Genomic DNA, 16,078 nt, shown 5'->3' on the forward strand with positions numbered 1-16,078 from the left:
TGCACTCCAGCCTGGGTGGCAGAGCGAAACTTGGTATCAAAAAAAAGGAGGGGGGCGCAGGCAGTGGAGGCAGATCAGGGCATGGAGGAAGCGCCTCAGTGCCACCTTCCTCTCCGGGACCCAGATGCCATTCCACCAGGCCCACGAGGGCTCCAGGAAACCCATGTTCATGGCCAAGACCAAGGGAGTCACCCTCAACCAGCTGTCACTGAGGGAGCTGCAGACCATTAGGTGCAGCCCACCCCCTTCCCCACGCTGCCTCCTAGGAGGTGAGCCTGGGCACCTGGAGCCTGGGGTGGCCCGGCGCCCTGGCCCACCTCTTCTTCTCTCCCCAGCCTCCTGTTCTCAGGCCATGTGGGCCACGTGTGGGACTATAGGCACAGTGTGGACCAGTACGGTGCCCTGGGCGGCACTGCGTGTTCCAGCGTCGACTGGCAGATCTGCCAGGTGCAGGTGCTAATGCAGGCACAGCAGGCCTAGGTCCTCCCGCGCCTGCCCCCAAATACAGTGGGCGCGAGAGGAGGCTGCTGTGTGCTTCCTGCCCCAGCCTGGCTTCCTCGTTGCTGGGCTTTCCAGGGCTGGCCGTGGGGATGGTCAGGGACTGGAGAGGCAGGGCAGGGTGGCCTGTAATCCCAGTACTTAGGAAGGGCAAGGTGCAAGGATGCTTGAGGCCAGGAGTTTGAGACCAGCCTGGGCAACACAGGGAGACCCCGTCTCTACCCACTAATAAAGCAAGTAACTAGCCCAGCGTGGTAGCCCATGCGTATAGTCTCAGCTGCTTATAAGGCTGAGACGAGAGGATCACTTGCGCCTAGGAATGGAGGCTGCAGTGAGCTATGATCACACCACTGCATTCCAGCCTGGACAACAGAGTGAGACCCTGTCTCTAAAAATAAATTAAAAAATGGAAGTGGAGAAAACTGGGCAAGGGCAGTGAGTAATAGATGGGAAGGGAAGAGGGGGCTCCCATCACAGCCTCTGCCCTGTCCAGGCCTCGTCCCCTTCAAACAGGGTATCACAGTGACCTCCTAGGCCAGAAGCGGTGGCTCACGCCTGTAATCCTAGCACTTCGGGAGGCCTGGGCAACATAGCAAGACCCCAGCTACCACATTTAAAAAAAAACAAAAACCTAGCCAAGCCGGGCGGGTGGCTCACACGTGTAATCCCAGCACTTTGGGAGGCTGAGGTGGATCACCTGAGGCCAGGAGTTTGAGACCAGCCTGGCCAACATGCTGAAACCCCATCTCAAACTCTGTCTCAACAACAACAAAACATTTGCAGTGTGTGTGGTGGCACACACATGTAATCCCAGCTACTCAGGAGGCTGAGGCAGCAGAATCGTTTGAATCCAGGAGGTGGAGGTTGCAGTGAGCCAAGATTGCCCCACTGCACTCCAACCTGGGTGACAGAGGGAGACTCCCTCTCAAAAAAAAAAAAAAAAAAAAAAAAAAGCCAGGCATGGTGGCAGGTGCCTATATCCCAGCAACTTGGGAGGCTGAGGCAGGAGAATCGCATGAACTCAGTGGTCGGAGGTTGCAATGAGCTGAGATGGAGTCATTGCACTCCAGCAATCCTGAGGAGACTTAAGGACTAAATGTAGTATAGTCTCCTGGATGAGATCCTGGGACAGGAAAAGAACATTAGGGGAAATGGTAAATCTGAATCAAGATGAACCTTGGTTAATAATAGTGTATCAGTATTGGTTTATTGGGGCCGGGCATGGTGGCTGACATCCTAGCACTTTGGGAGGCTAAGGTGGGAAGATCTTGATGTCAGGAGTTTGAGACTAGCTTGGGCAACATAGCGAGACCGCATCTCTCTAAACTGTTTTTTTCAGTTAGTCAGTGTGGTAATACACACTTTAGTCCCAGTTGCTAGGGAGGCGGAGGAGGGAGAATTGCTTGAGCCCAGGAGTTTAAGGCTGCAGTGAGCTGTGACTGTGCCACTATGCTCCAGCCTGGGCAACAGGGCAAGACCCCATCTCGCCAAAAATTTTTTCATTTTTTTCTTTTTTTTTTTGTTTGAGACGGAGTTTTGCTCTTTTTGTCCAGGCTGGAGTGCAATGGCGAGATCTCAGCTCACCGCAACCCCGCCTCCTGGTTTCAAGTGATTCTCCTGCCTCAGCCTCCCGAGTAGCTGGGATTACAGATAATGCGCCACCACGCCCGGCTAATTTTGTATGTTTAGTAGAGATGGGGTTTCTCCATGTTGGTCAGGCTGGTCTCGAACTCCCAACCTCAAGTGATCTGCCCACCTCGGCCTCCCAAAGTGCTGGCATTATAGGCGTGAGCCACCACATCCGGCCTTAAATTTCTTTTTTAACTGAGACAAAGTCTCACTGTATTGCCCAGGCTAGGAACTCCAAGACTCAAGTAATCCTCCCACTTTGGCCTCCCGAAGTGCTGGGATCATAGATGCCCAGCCAGGTTTTCTAACTGTAGCAATTTACATACTAATTTAAGATGTTAATAACAAGGAAGCCAGGTAGAAGGGTATATGTGAACTCTGGTATCTTGGCAATTTGTCTGTAATTCTAAAACTTTTAAAATTAAAAGTTTACTCAACTTCTCAATGTGCTGCTAAAGAAAAAAATAAAAAATTAAAAGTTTTATTTTTAAAATTCTTATTTATTTTTTTGAGACAGGGTCTCGCTCTGTCACTCAGGCTGGAGTGCAGTGGGGTGATCTTGGCTCACTGCAACCTCTGCCTCTCATGTTCAAGTGATTCTCCCACCTCAGCCTCCCGAGCAGCTGGGATTACAGGCATGCACCACCACACCCGGCTGATTTTTGTATTTTTAGTAGAGACGGGGTTTCACCGTGTTGGCCAGGCTGGTCTTGAATTCCTGGCTTCAAGTGGTCCACCTGCCTCAGCCTCCCAAAGTGCTAGGACTACAGGCGTGAGCCACTGCACCCAGACCATTTTTTAAATCTTTTTTAGAACCAAGGTCTTGTTATACTGCTCAGACTAGATTCTAACTCCTGGGCTCAAGCAGTTCTCCTGCCTCAACCTCCTAAGCAGCTGAGACTAAAAACATGTGCCACCACACCAGCCAAAAAGTTAATATGTTTTTTTTTTAAAAAGAGAGGACTTAGGACTTCCTGGAGCACAGGCTTCAAATAGCAGCTGAGTCCACAATTGTGCTCCCTTCCATCTGGCTCTTTCTTCCTGAGTGCCTGTGAAGAACAGGCTTTGGCCCTGCCTGTGCGGCTCCAGCCTGCCGGTGATTGTCCTTTCCTGACCGCCAGTCCTGCGGACTCTGGGCTTGCTTAGCCAACCCCACAAATGCAGAAGCCAAGCTTTTACAAATACGTTTATGTAGATGTATGTCTCTATATAGTTTTTTTGTTTGTTTGAGACAGAGTCTCGCTCTGTCACCCTGACTGGAGTGCAGTGGCGCGATCTCGGCTCACTGCAACCTTCGCCTCCTGGGTTCAAGCAATTCTCCTGCCTCAGCTTCCCCAGTTGCTGGAACTACAGGCATGCACCACCACACCTGGCTAATCTTTGTATTTTAGTAGAGACAGAGTTTCACCATGTTGGCCAGGCTGGTCTCAAACTCCTGACCTCAGGTGATCCACCTGCCTGGGCCTCGCAAAGTGCTGGGATTACAGGCCTGAGCCACCGTGCCCGGCCAGAAGCCAGCCTTTTATAAATCTATGCAGATGTGTGTCCCTATATGTTTATATCTGTATCTGTGTATCTTTCCCACTTGTTCTACTTCTCTGGTTTGAACCCTAACACAACTAGTTTTTTTTTTTTTTTTTTTTTTGAGTTGGAGTTTTGCTCTGTCACCCAGGCTGGAGTGCAGCGGCACGATCTTGGCTCAGTGCAACCTCTGCCTCCTGGGCACAACTAGTATTTTATAATCTGTTAGGAATTCAAATGTTTTTCAAAAGATCAAACTACATATTTAAACACATTTCAAATACAAACTTTTAAAATCATATTATGAAGCATTAAGTAAAATTCTGCATTATTAGGTCAGGGACAGTGGTTTATGCCTGTAATCCCAGTACTTTGGGAAGCCAAGGCAGGCAGATTGCTTGAGCTCAGGAGTTTGAGACCAGCCTAGGCAACATAGCAAGACTCTGTCTCCACAGAAAATACAAAATTTAGCTGGGCATAGTGATTCGTGCCTGTAGTCCCAGCTGCTCAGGAGGCTGAGGTGGGAGGACCACTTGAACCCAAGAATTTGAGGCTGCTGCGAAGCACGATTGAGCCATTGCACTACAGCCTGGGTGACAGATTGAGACCTGGTCTCAAAAAAAAAAAAAAATCATTATATAATTCTACTCTATTAGCAAATAAAATGAAAGAAATATTTAAACATAGACCAGGTGCAAGTGGCTCATGCTTATAATCCCAGCACTTTGGGAGGCTGAGGCGGGTGGATCACCTGAGGTCAGGAGTTCGAGACCAGCCTGGCCAACATGATGAAACCCCGTCTCCACTAAACATACAAAAATTAGCCAGGCACGGTGGTGGGTGCCTGTAATCCCAGCTACTCGGGAGGCTGAGGCAAGAGAATCGCTTGAACCCAGGAGGCGGAGGGTGTGCGCCTGTAGTCCCAGTTACTGGGGAGGCCAAGGCAGAAGAATTGCTTGAGTCTTCAAGCAATTCTTCTTGCTGGGATTACAAGCGTGAGTCACCATGCCTGGCCAAATATTTTTCTTTAAGTCCTTCATCTTTAATCCCACTTCATTTTGTTTACTTTGAGATTATCTGATGGAATTCTTGGGGGAAAGGTTAGGACTGCATTCTTTTTTTTTTTGAGACGGAGTCTCGCTGTGTCGCCCAGGCTGGGGTGCAGTGGCGCAATCTCGGCTCACTGCAAGCTCCGCCTCCCGGGTTCACGCCATTCTCCTGCCTCAGCCTCTCCGAGTAGCTGGGACTACAGGCGCCCGCCACCACGCCTGGCTAATTTTTTGTATTTTTTAGTAGAGACGGGGTTTCACTGTGGTCTCGATCTCCTGACCTCGTGATCCGCCCGCCTCGGCCTCCCAAAGTGCTGGGATTACAAGCGTGAGCCACCGCGCCCGGACAGGACTGCATTCTTTTTATTGACGGCAAGCAGTGTGTTTTGCTCCAAAAAAATTGTTCTGCTTTATTTTGATCTTTCAGTTTCATAATGTATGAATGGGGATTTTTTTTTTTTTTTTGAGACAGGGTCTTACTCTGTTGCCCAGGCTGGAGTGCAGTGGTGCAATCGTGGCTCACTGTAACCTCCACCTCCTGGATTCAAGTGATCCTCGTGGCTCAGCCTCCTGAGTAGCTGGTGCACACCAACACGCCTGGTGAATTTTTGTAGTTTTAGTAGAGATGGGGTTTCACCATGTTTGCCGGGCTGGTCTCGAACTCCTCACCTCAAGTAATCTGCCTGCCTTGGCCTCCCAAAGTGCTGGGATTACAGGCGAGAGCCATCGAGCCCAACCTAGATGGAGATTTTTTATCAATTCCCCCAATCAGTTCCAATTCTGTCATGCTCCTTATCTGCTTCTTCAAAAAGTCTTTGAACCAGAGTTAAGAATATTATTATTGCATCAGTAGCTGGGCACGGTGGCTCACGCCTGTTATCCCAGCATTTTGGGAAGCCAAGACGGGTGGATCACCTGAGGTCAGGAGTTCGAAACCAGCCCGGCCAACGAGGTGAAAACCCATCTCTACTAAAAATACAAAAATTAGCCGGGTGTGGTGGCAGGCGCCTGTAATCCCAGCTACTCAGGGAAGCCGAGGCATGAGAATCATCTGAACCCAGGAGGCAGAGGTTGCAGTGAGCAGAGATCGTGCCACTGCACTCCAGCCTGGGCGACAGAGGGAGACTCCGTCTCAAGAATGTTATTATTGCATCAGATGCTTTGCTTTGTCGGTGTTATCTTCTAACTCTTTTTTTTTTTTTTTTTTTTTTGAGACGGAGTCTCGCTCTGTCACCCAGGCTGGAGTGCAGTGGCGCGATCTCGGCTCACTGCAAGCTCCGCCTCCCGGGTTCACGCCATTCTCCTGCCTCAGCCTCTCTGAGTAGCTGGGACTACAGGCGCCTGCCACCGTGCCCGGCTAATTTTTTGTATTTTTAGTAGAGACGGGGTTTCACCGTGGTCTCGATCTCCTGACCTTGGGATCCGCCCGCCTCGGCCTCCCAAAGTGCTGGGATTACAAGCGTGAGCCACCGTGCCCGGCCCTAACTCTTGATAGTATAGAAAAGTATCGAAGTGTGAAATAATGGAAACATTATTATTATTTTTTTGAGAAAGTCTTGCTCTGTCACCCAGGCTGGAGTGCAGTGGTGAGATCTCGGCTCTCTGCAACCTCTGCCTCCTGAGTTCAAGTGATTCTGCCACTTCAGCCTCCCGAGTAACTGAGATTACAGGCATGCGCCACCACGCCTGGGTAATTTTTGTATTTTTAGTAGAGACGGGGTTTTGCCATGTTGGCCAGGCTGGTCTTGAACTTCAGACCTCAAGTGATTCACCTGCCTCGGTCTCCCAAAGTGCTGGGATTACAGGTGTGAGCCACTGCACCCAGCCTGGAAAAATTATTTTTAAAATAATTAAGTGTGTCCTTATTCAACTTGGAATTTTAGTGAATCAAAACTCCATGAAAAGTCTTAATACGAAATAATTCAGATATCAGATTCAGGCCAAAGCAATAGTATTACACCAACAAAAATACCAGTATTTCCATATTTAAAGATAGTGCAGCAGGCTGGGTGTGGTGCCTCATGCCTGTAATCCTAGAACGTTGGGAGGCAATGGCAGGTGGATGACTTGAGGCCAGGAATTCGAGACCAGCCTGGCCACCATGATGAAACCCTGTGTTTACTAAAAATACAAAAATTAGATGGGCATGTTGGCACGTGCTTGGAATCCCAGCTACTCAGGAGGCTGAAACTTGAGAATCACTTGAATCCAGGAGGCAGAGGTTGCAGTGAGCTGTGAGCTGCGTTGGCACCACTGCGCTCCAGCCTCAGAGACAGAGTGAGACTCTTGTCTCCAAAAAAAAAAAAAAAACACAATGTACAAGGATGCTCGAAAACCAGGATGCTGAAGACCAAGGTAGAAGGAGTAGGATGGAACATAAACAGAATACATTCTGAATGAATGCTTCTTGAATAACTCCATGATATTTTAGACAATTACCCTGTCTGCCCTAAAACAGACCTAAAGCTAATGAGTGAGTTTCCTTGCTCTATCAGTGAACTAATTAATATTTTTTTCTGAGAGCTACCGTATGGCTAAATGGGCATTACTGAGTGAAGACTAGCTATGGGCAGCATTCTGCTAGGGTTTTGTTCATTCTTAATTTTTTTTTTTTTTTTTTTTCAGAGACAGGTCTATGTTGCCCACACTGGAATACGGTGGTGTAATCATAGTACACTATAACCTTGAACTCCTGGGCTCAAGTAATCCTCCTGCCTCAGCCTCCTGGATAGCTAGGACTACAGGTGTGTGTCATCATGCCCAGTTGATTTTTTTTTTATTTTATTTTAACTTATTCTGCAGACACAAGCTCTTGCCCTGTTGCCTGGACTGGTCTCCAATTCCTGACCTCAAGTGATCCTCCCACCTCAGCCTCCCAGTGTTGGGATTACAGGCATAAGCCACTGTGCCCAGCCTTTTATCACATCTTAAAGTCAGTAAGAAGTGGATCATCTCATAAACCAGAGCTTTCAGAACAAGCCAGTATTTTGGCTATTCTTGGCCCTTTGCATTTTCTTCCTCTTTTTTTTTTTCTTTGAGATGGAATTTCACTCTTGTCACCAGGCTGGAGTGTAGTGGCGTGATCTCAGCTCACTGTAACCTCCGCCTCCCGGGTTCACGCAATTCTCCTGCCTCAGCCTCCCGAGTAGCTGGGATTACAGGTGTGCACCACTATGCTCAGCTAATTTTTTTGTATTTTTATGGTAGAGACGGGGTTTCGCCGTGTTGGCCAGGCTGGTCTTGAACTCTTGACCTCAGATGATTCACCTGTTTCCACCTCCCAAAGTTCTGGGATTACAGGCATGAGCCACCGGGCCCAGCCTGCGTTTTCATATAAATTTAGAATTAGCCAGTCGTAGTGGCACGCATCTGTAATCCTAGCACTTTGAGAGGCTGAGGAGGGAGGATCGTTTGAGCCCAGGAGTTCGAGGCTGCAGTGAGCTATAATTGCACCAGTATACTCCAACTTAGACAACAGAGCAAGACCCTGTCTAAAAAAAAATTAGAATCAGCTTGTCAATATTTATTAAGACATATGTTGAGATTCATCTTGATGGTGGTGGTTTGCTAAAAAAAAAAAAGGAAGAAAAAAATTAAGAAATATGTTTGGATTTTGATAAGGATTACATGTAATCTACAAATCAATTTGGGGAGAACTGATCTTTACAATATTGAGTGTTCCAATCCATGAACGTGGTATATTTCTCCAGACTCACACAAATATTAATGAATGCAAAAGAACACATCAGAATGGTAGGGTTGTTGATTCAGAGAACACCCATGGGAATGTCGGTCTGGCACTACTTGCCTTCTAAGGGCTGCCTCTGCTCCTTACTTCCTTTTTCTAGGTTGCCAGATTATCATGTGAACTTGTCCTATGCCCAGTGCTGATTGATTCAAGGGAAGGCACCTGCCCCAGGCCGGTCCAATAAATGTCTTTTCACAGATTTTTGGAAGGGAGACTGAAAGAGAGTTGAACCAGGCTCTCTGATTGCAAAATATAAAATTTAGGAGCTCCCTGTAACCATGCTTCAGATTATGTGAACTAGAGGATTGGGGGAATTGCTGAGAAAAAAGGACAAATCTCAGAGAAACAGAGATAAGACAGGAGAGGAGAGTGGTGTTTGAGTCTCTGACTCCATATAGTTCTTAAGGCCGATGAATTCTGAGAGATAGAACTATCTTGTTTATGAATTCCAAGAGACAATCCATAAATCTGTCTTAGGCTTAAGCTAGTTTGAGTTGGATTTCTGTCACTTGCAACAAGAGTCGTAACTACTGCAGTTGAGTTGAGTTAAAAGGTATAGCCTCGGCTGGGCATGGTGGCTCACGCCTGTAATCCCGGCACTTTGGGAGGCCGAGGCGGATGGATCACGAGGTCAGGAGATCGAGACCATCCTGCCTAACACGGTGAAACCTCGTCTCTACTAAAAATACAAAAAATTAGCCAGGTGTGGTGGCGGGCGCCTGTAGTCCCAGCTACTCGGGAGGCTGAGGCAGGAGAATGGCATGAACCCGGGAGACAGAGCTTGCAGTGAACCGAGATTGCACCACTGCACTCCAGCCTGGCCAACAGAGCGAGACTCCATCTCAAAAACAAAAAAAAAAGTATAGCCTCAATAAGTGAGCTAGCTTGGGTTTTAAAAGGCTTACAGTTTGAATTACACTCCATTCCCTCTGGTGCCCCTAGAAAGAGCCCTCTCTAACACAGGCCAGCAGCTGGTAGACACTCTGTTTTTTTTTCTCTGCAGGAATTTTACTGCCTTGATTCGGGACAGATTATCAAGAGGTGGGCACCGTTATCCTCTCTTTCATGCAGGATTTATCACATGTAAGTATTTTTCTTATTTTTATGTTTGCATGCTACGTTTTGGTTAGAATTTAATGATCATATCTCTCATCAAGATTACCCACATGATCACTCTAAGGCTGTTGTAAGCCTAACTGACAAGTACTCCATATGTCAAGATGTCAAGTGCAACCCAAAATAAGATGCAAGCACCCAATGGGACTGAAAGAGAAATGCTAGAAATCTTCAGCCTTACTGCTTTTCTTGATAATGACCATGCATTCTGTGAGGGAGAAAGTGTTATAGTGATAGAAAGGTAAGGTTCTGAATTTTGAAGAGATGGGAGGCCAGGTGTGGTGGTTCACACCTGTAACCTCAGCATTTTGGGAGGCCAAGGTGAGTGGATTGCTTGGAGCCAGGAGTTCCAGATGAGCTGGGCAACGTTGTGGGCCGCATCTCTAAAAATAAAGATAAAAAAAATTGGCTGGGTGTAGTGGCTCGTGCCTGTAATCCCAGCTACTCAGGAGGCTGAGATGGTAGGATCGCTTGAGGAGGTCAAGGCTGCAGTGAGCTGTGATCATCCCACTCCAGCCTGGGTGACAGAGCGAGACCCTGTCTCAAAAAAAAAAAAAAAAAAAAAAAAGATTGGAGGGAAGAATTTTTGAAGATACTGTGGTACAGGGAAAGGGCGTGCCGTATGTATGCAGATGGTACTCAACTTTACTAACAACTCTTGAACAGGCTACTCTTTCATACATTTTATATACTGTATACTGACAGACACAACACACTTTTCAAAGGCCACATTCGAACCTTTTTTTTTTTTTAAGACGGAGTCCTACTCTGTCGCCCAGGCTGGAGTACAGTGGCACGATCTTTGCTCACTGAAACCTCCACCTCTTGGGTTCAAGCGATTCTCCTACCTCAGCCTCCTGAGTAGCTGGGACTACAGGTGCGTGCCACCACGCCCGGCTATTTTTTTGTATTTTTAATAGAGGCGGGGTTTCACTGTGTTAGCCAGGATGGTCTCTATCTCTTGGCCTCGTGATCCCCGCCCCCTCGGCCTTCCACAGTGCTTGGATTACAGGTGTGAGCCACCGTGCCTGGCTGTACTACTTTGAATAGGTCTCAATAGGTTTTAACAGTTAATTATTTTTAAATTAATTTCAGAAATCTACAACATGGATGAAACTTGAAGACATACTTAGTGAAATAAGCCAGACACAAATGGACAAATGTCATTTGAATCCACTTTTATGAGGTCCCTAGAATAGGCAAATTCACATAGACAAAAAGTAGATTTGAGGTTATCAGGGTGAGGGGGAAGGAAGAATGGGGGGCTGTAGTTAATGGTTTAGAGTTTCTGGTTGGGAAGATGAAAGAGTTCTGGAGATGGATGGTGGTGAAGGTTGCCCAACAGTGTGAATGCACTTAGTGCCACGGAGCTGTATGTTTAAAAATAGTTAAAGTGGAAATATTGATGCTATGTATGTTTTACCGCAATTATAAAAATGGAGCCGAGTGTGGTGGCTCACGCCTGTAATCCCAGCACTTTGGGAGGCCGAGGTGGGTGGATCACCTGAGATTGGAAGTTCGAGACCAGCCTGACCAACATGGAGAAACCTCGTCTCCAGTAAAAATACAAAAAATTAGCTGGGCATGATGGCGCATGGCTGTAATCCCAGCTACTCAGGAGACTGAGGCAGAAGAACTGCTTAAACCCGGGAGGCAGAGGTTACGGTGAGCCAAGATTGTGCCATTGCACTCCCGCCTGGGCAGCAAGTGTAAAACTCTGTCTCAAAAAAAATAAAAATAAAAAGGAAATGGGGCTCTACGTAGCAGGAGAGAGAGGGAGAGATACATATTATACTTCTTTTTTTGTTTTTTTGAGACGGAGTCTTGCAAAAGAAAAAGGAAATGGGGCTCTACCTAGCAGGAGGGAGAGGCAGAAATAAATTTATTTATTTATTTATGTATTTTTTGAGATGGAGTCTGGCTCTGTTGCCAGGCTGGAGTGCAGTGGCACCATCTTGCCTCACTGCAACCTCCACCTCCTGGGTTCAAGCCATGCCCCTGCCTCAGCCTCCTGAGTAGCTGGGACTACAGGTGTGTGCTACCACGCCCACCTAATTTTTGTATTTTTAGTAGGGACGGGGTTTCACCATGTTGGCCAGAATGGTCTGTATCTCTTGACCTCATGATCCACCCGAGTCGGCCTCCCAAAGTGCTGGGATTACAGGCGTGAGCCACTGCTCCTGACCACTATTAACACTTCCTCTTCTTTTTTTTCTTTTTTTTTGAGAGGGAGTCTCGCTCTGTAGCCCAGGCTGGAGTGCAGTGGCGTGATCTTGGCTCACTGCAAGCTCCACCTCCTGGGTTCACGCCGTTCTCTTGCCTCAGCCTCCCGAGTAGCTGGGACTACAGACGGCCGCCACCAAACCTGGCTAATTTTTTGTATTTTTAGTAGAGACGGGGTTTCACTGTGTTAACCAGGATGGTCTCGATCTCCTGACCTTGTGATCCGCCTGCCTCAGCCTCCCAAAGTGCTGGGATTACAGGCGTGAGTCACCGCGCCCAGCCTTTTTTTTTTTTTTTTTTTTTTTTTGGATGGAGTTCCATTCTTGTTGCCCAGCCTGGAGTGCAGTGGCATGAGCTTGGCTCACTGCAACCTCCGCCACCTGGGTTCAAGCAATTCTATCTCAGCCTCCTGAGTAGCTGGGACTATAGGCACACACCCATGCCCAGCTAATTTTTTTTTTTTTTTTTTGAGACGGAGTTTCACTCTTGTTGCCTAGGCTGGAGTGCAATGGCATGATTTTGGCTCACTGCAACCTCTGCCACTTGGGTTCAAGTGATTCTCCTGCCTCAGCCTCCCGAGTAGCTGGGATTACAGGCATGCACCACCATGCCTGGCTAATTTTTTTTTTTTTTTTTTTTTTTTTTTTTTGAGACAGAGTCTCGCTCTGTTGCCCAAGCTGGAGTGCAGTGGTGTGATCTCGGCTCACTGCAAGCTCCGCCTCCTGGGTTCACGCCATTCTCCTGCCTCAGCCTCCCAAGTAGCTAGGACTACAGGCTCCCACCACCACGCTGGGATTACAGGCGTGAGCCACTGCGCCCGGCTAATTTTGTATTTTTAGTAGAGATGGGGTTTCTCCATGTTGGTCAGGCTGGTCTCGAACTCCCAATCTCAGGTGATCCACCCACCTTGGCCTCCCAAAGTGCTGGGATTACAGGCGTGAGCCACCATACCTGGCCTTTTTTTTGTAGTTTAGTAGAGCTGGGATTTCACCATGTTGCCCAGGCTGGTCTTGAACTCTTGAGCTCAGGCAATCCGCCCACCTTGGCCTCCCAAAATGCTAGGATTACAGTCGTGAGCCACCAAGCCCAGCCCAATATTGCACTTCTTAAATGCATTTCTCTATTCCTTAATTGTCTTAAGTGTTGTATTCTTATAATTTTAAAAGAATAAAGATTTTTTGGGGGGCAAGGCATTGTGGCTCACACCTATAATTCCAGGACTTTGGGAGGCCCAGGTGGACAGATCACTTGAGGTCAGGAGTTCGAGACCAGCCTGGCTGACATGGTGAAACTGCCACCTCTGTAAAAAATAGAAAAGTTAGCTGGTGTGGTGGTGCGTGCCTGTAGTCCCAGCTACTTGAGAGACTGAGACATGAGAATTGCTTGAACCCAGGAACTTAGGAGGTAGAGGTTACAGTGAGCTGAGATGGAACCACTGCACTCCAGGCTGGGCAACAGAGTGAGACTCAGTAAAAAAAAAAAAAAGAAAAAAAGAAACAGACTGGGGGTGGTGGCTCACACCTGTCATCCCAGCACTTTGGGAGGCAGAGGTGGGGAGATCACGAGGTCAGGAGTTCAAGACTATCCTGACCAATATGGTGAAACCCTGTCTCTACTAAAAATACAAAAATTAGCCGGGCATGGTGGTGTCCGCCTGTAGTCCCAGCTACTTGGAGGCTGAAGCAGGAGAATTGCTTGAACCCGGGAGGTGGAGATTGCAGTGAGCCAAGATGCTGCCACTGCACTCCAGCCTGGGCTACTGAGCAAGACTCCATCTCAAAAAAAAAAAAAAAAAAGTTTTTTTTTAAATAAAAAGTAAAGGCTGGGCGCAGTGGCTTACACCTGTAATCCCAGCACTTTGGGAGGCCGAGGTTGGTGGATCACAAGGTCAGGAGTTCAAGACCATAATGGCCAACATGGTGAAACCCTGTCTCTACTAAAAATACAAAAATAATTGGGTGTGGTGTTGCGTGCCTGTGGTCCCAGCTACTTGGAGGCTGAGGCGTGAGGATCGCTTGAGCCCAGGAGATGAAGGCTGCAGTGAGCTGTGATGGCGCCACTTCACTCCAGTCTGGGCAAAAGAACGAGACCCTGTCTCAATAAATAAACAAACAAGTAAACAAAACAAAATCTTATGTTTACATCACAAAACCAAGCACCAATTACTAGACCACCTTGTAAGGTAGAAACACTCTGGTCTGAACCCCTGGCAGGGAGCTCGCACCCAGTAAGCCCCAGCTCAACACCACATCCTTGTACCAAAGAGAGTTTGAGATTAAAATCCAGAAAAGCAAAGTTCATGCTTCTTGTGGTTTTGGAGTCTCAGAAGGTGGTTTTATTGTTTCTTAATCATATTGAGCATTCTTTTAGCCAACATGGTGAAACCCCCTCTCTACTAAAAATGCAAAATTAGTTGGGTTTGGCGGCACATGCCTGTAATCCCAGCTACTCTGGAGGCTGAGACAGGAGAATCGCCTAGAACCTGGGAGGCAGAGGTTGCAGTGAGCCGAGATCATGCCAGCCTGGGCGACAGAGCGAGACTCTGTCTCAAAGGAAAAAAAAAGGAATGTCTAGATGCAGTAGCTGAGTACGCAGAAGCCATTTCAGTGTGGGAGGCGAGGTGACTGAGTCCAGGGACTCCAGGTTTCTGGCTGAGGGGTTGAGACCGCCCATGGTCATTGTGATGAGATGAAGACGGAGAATGAGCTGGGCTGGGGGAAGGTGGTCATCTCCTCTGGACGTGATTAGTTTGAGACTCCTGTTGGGTAGCCCACTGGGCATGGTTAGTAGGCAGTTGAGGAGCTGGGATAGACCCCAGCCTCACCATGTGGGCAGTAGTGGGGGCCACAGAGTGTGAAGATGGCTAAGAAAGAGGTCTGGGTGGGGGTCTGGGGAGTCAGCAGCCGGGCATGGGCCATTGAGAAAGAGACGCCAGGGGAAGAGGAAAGGGGACTCTCAGACCCCAAGGGGAAAAGAGTCACTGGAAAGAGGGGCCAGCCCCGTGTCACATCCAGCGGAGACACCAGGTACAGCAGAAGGACCTTGGACATGACTATGAGGAGGGCCTTGTTGGCCATGACCTGGGAGAGATGGGGGTGAGAGCCTGGGGGACCACACCATGTCCCCAGCACACAAAACAGTGCCTGGCAGACAGGATGGATTTATAGATGGATGGACAGGTAGATGGATGGACGAATGGACAGATGATAGATGGATGCAAAGACAGATGAATAGATGGACAGATACATAGATGGACAGATGGATGGACAGATGGACAGATGGAATGAATGATCAGAAAAGGCTTCATGAACAAAGTGAGACTGAGCTGCATCTCCATGGATAGATCTAAAAGCAGAGGACTCTCCTCTTGAGTCAGGAATGACCCAGTGGCCTGGTCCAGGGAGGAAGTCAGCCTGGCTTGACTGTGGACACTTGTGGCGGATTTCAGAGGCTCTTAAAATGGGGCCAAGTGAGGTTGGGCAGGTCTGAGCCAGCTGAGGACTCCTCAGCTACACTGCACAGCTGCCTGAGGGGATGTGTCACTCAGGGAGTTGCTGGGACCTACTGGGCCATCGTTGCCATCAGCACCAACAGCTTCAGAGAGGGGGACACACGCTGGGGTGACTCCAAGGCTGTGGGCAGCACCTGCCTCAGACGGTACAGGCACAGAGACACTACTGGGGGACTGGCCAACCCCCTGCCCTGTGCCCAGGTCACAAACTACACACTGCAGCCCTGTGCCCCTCACACCCAGCAGGTTCCTGCTCCAGCGCAGCTCCTAGACTGGCCCCAGGTGCTGGCCCCGGGGGTTTCAATCCAAGCATACTTCACTGAAGCATGTGTTTGGCAGTGGGACTCAGCTCACTGTTTTAGGTAAGTGGCTCTCACAACTTTCCCCAGCCTGTCGCACCCTCTCCTGTCTCTGCAAAAATCTGTTTTCTCTTCTGGGGCTTCTTCCCGTCTGGCCTCCAGGCCTTAAGCACAGAACCCTTCCTTTCTCCATGGGGTCTGGGGGAAGCGGGCTGGTCTCAGGTCAGCTGGCTTGAAGGGCCCCTACAGTGGGAGCAGCCGCCTTCAGGTTCCAACAGCGGGACACAGCCTGGTCCCGGGGCCTGAGCTGGGATTGGGCGGGGTCAGGGCTCCTCCCCTCTCCCAGGGCAGATGTCTGAGTGAGGGACAGATGCCGGTTCTGATGAGGGGCCCTGGAGTGGCCTTAGAGACAGTCCCCCGGACCCCAGGGTCTAGGCCCAGGGCTGGATGCCCATCCAGCCTGTGAAGGACACACGGGGGCCTG

General features: G+C 48.7%; 1 protein-coding gene across 1 annotated transcript in view; it reads left to right on the top strand.

Annotated features, from left to right (window-relative positions):
• The window catches only part of LOC115835870, a 24,398-nt gene extending 8,535 nt beyond the window's left edge, over positions 1-15,863 (top strand). The window contains exons 5-7 of the mRNA XM_030815177.1: positions 125-447; positions 9,449-9,528; positions 15,539-15,863. Coding sequence (XP_030671037.1) covers positions 125-447; positions 9,449-9,528; positions 15,539-15,618 — 483 coding nt within the window. The 3' untranslated portion in view covers positions 15,619-15,863. The remainder of the gene's footprint in view (positions 1-124; positions 448-9,448; positions 9,529-15,538) is intronic.
• Positions 15,864-16,078: the final 215 nt, after the last annotated feature.

This window comes from Nomascus leucogenys, chromosome 7b (assembly GCF_006542625.1).
Source record: "Nomascus leucogenys isolate Asia chromosome 7b, Asia_NLE_v1, whole genome shotgun sequence".
NCBI lineage: Eukaryota > Metazoa > Chordata > Mammalia > Primates > Hylobatidae > Nomascus > Nomascus leucogenys.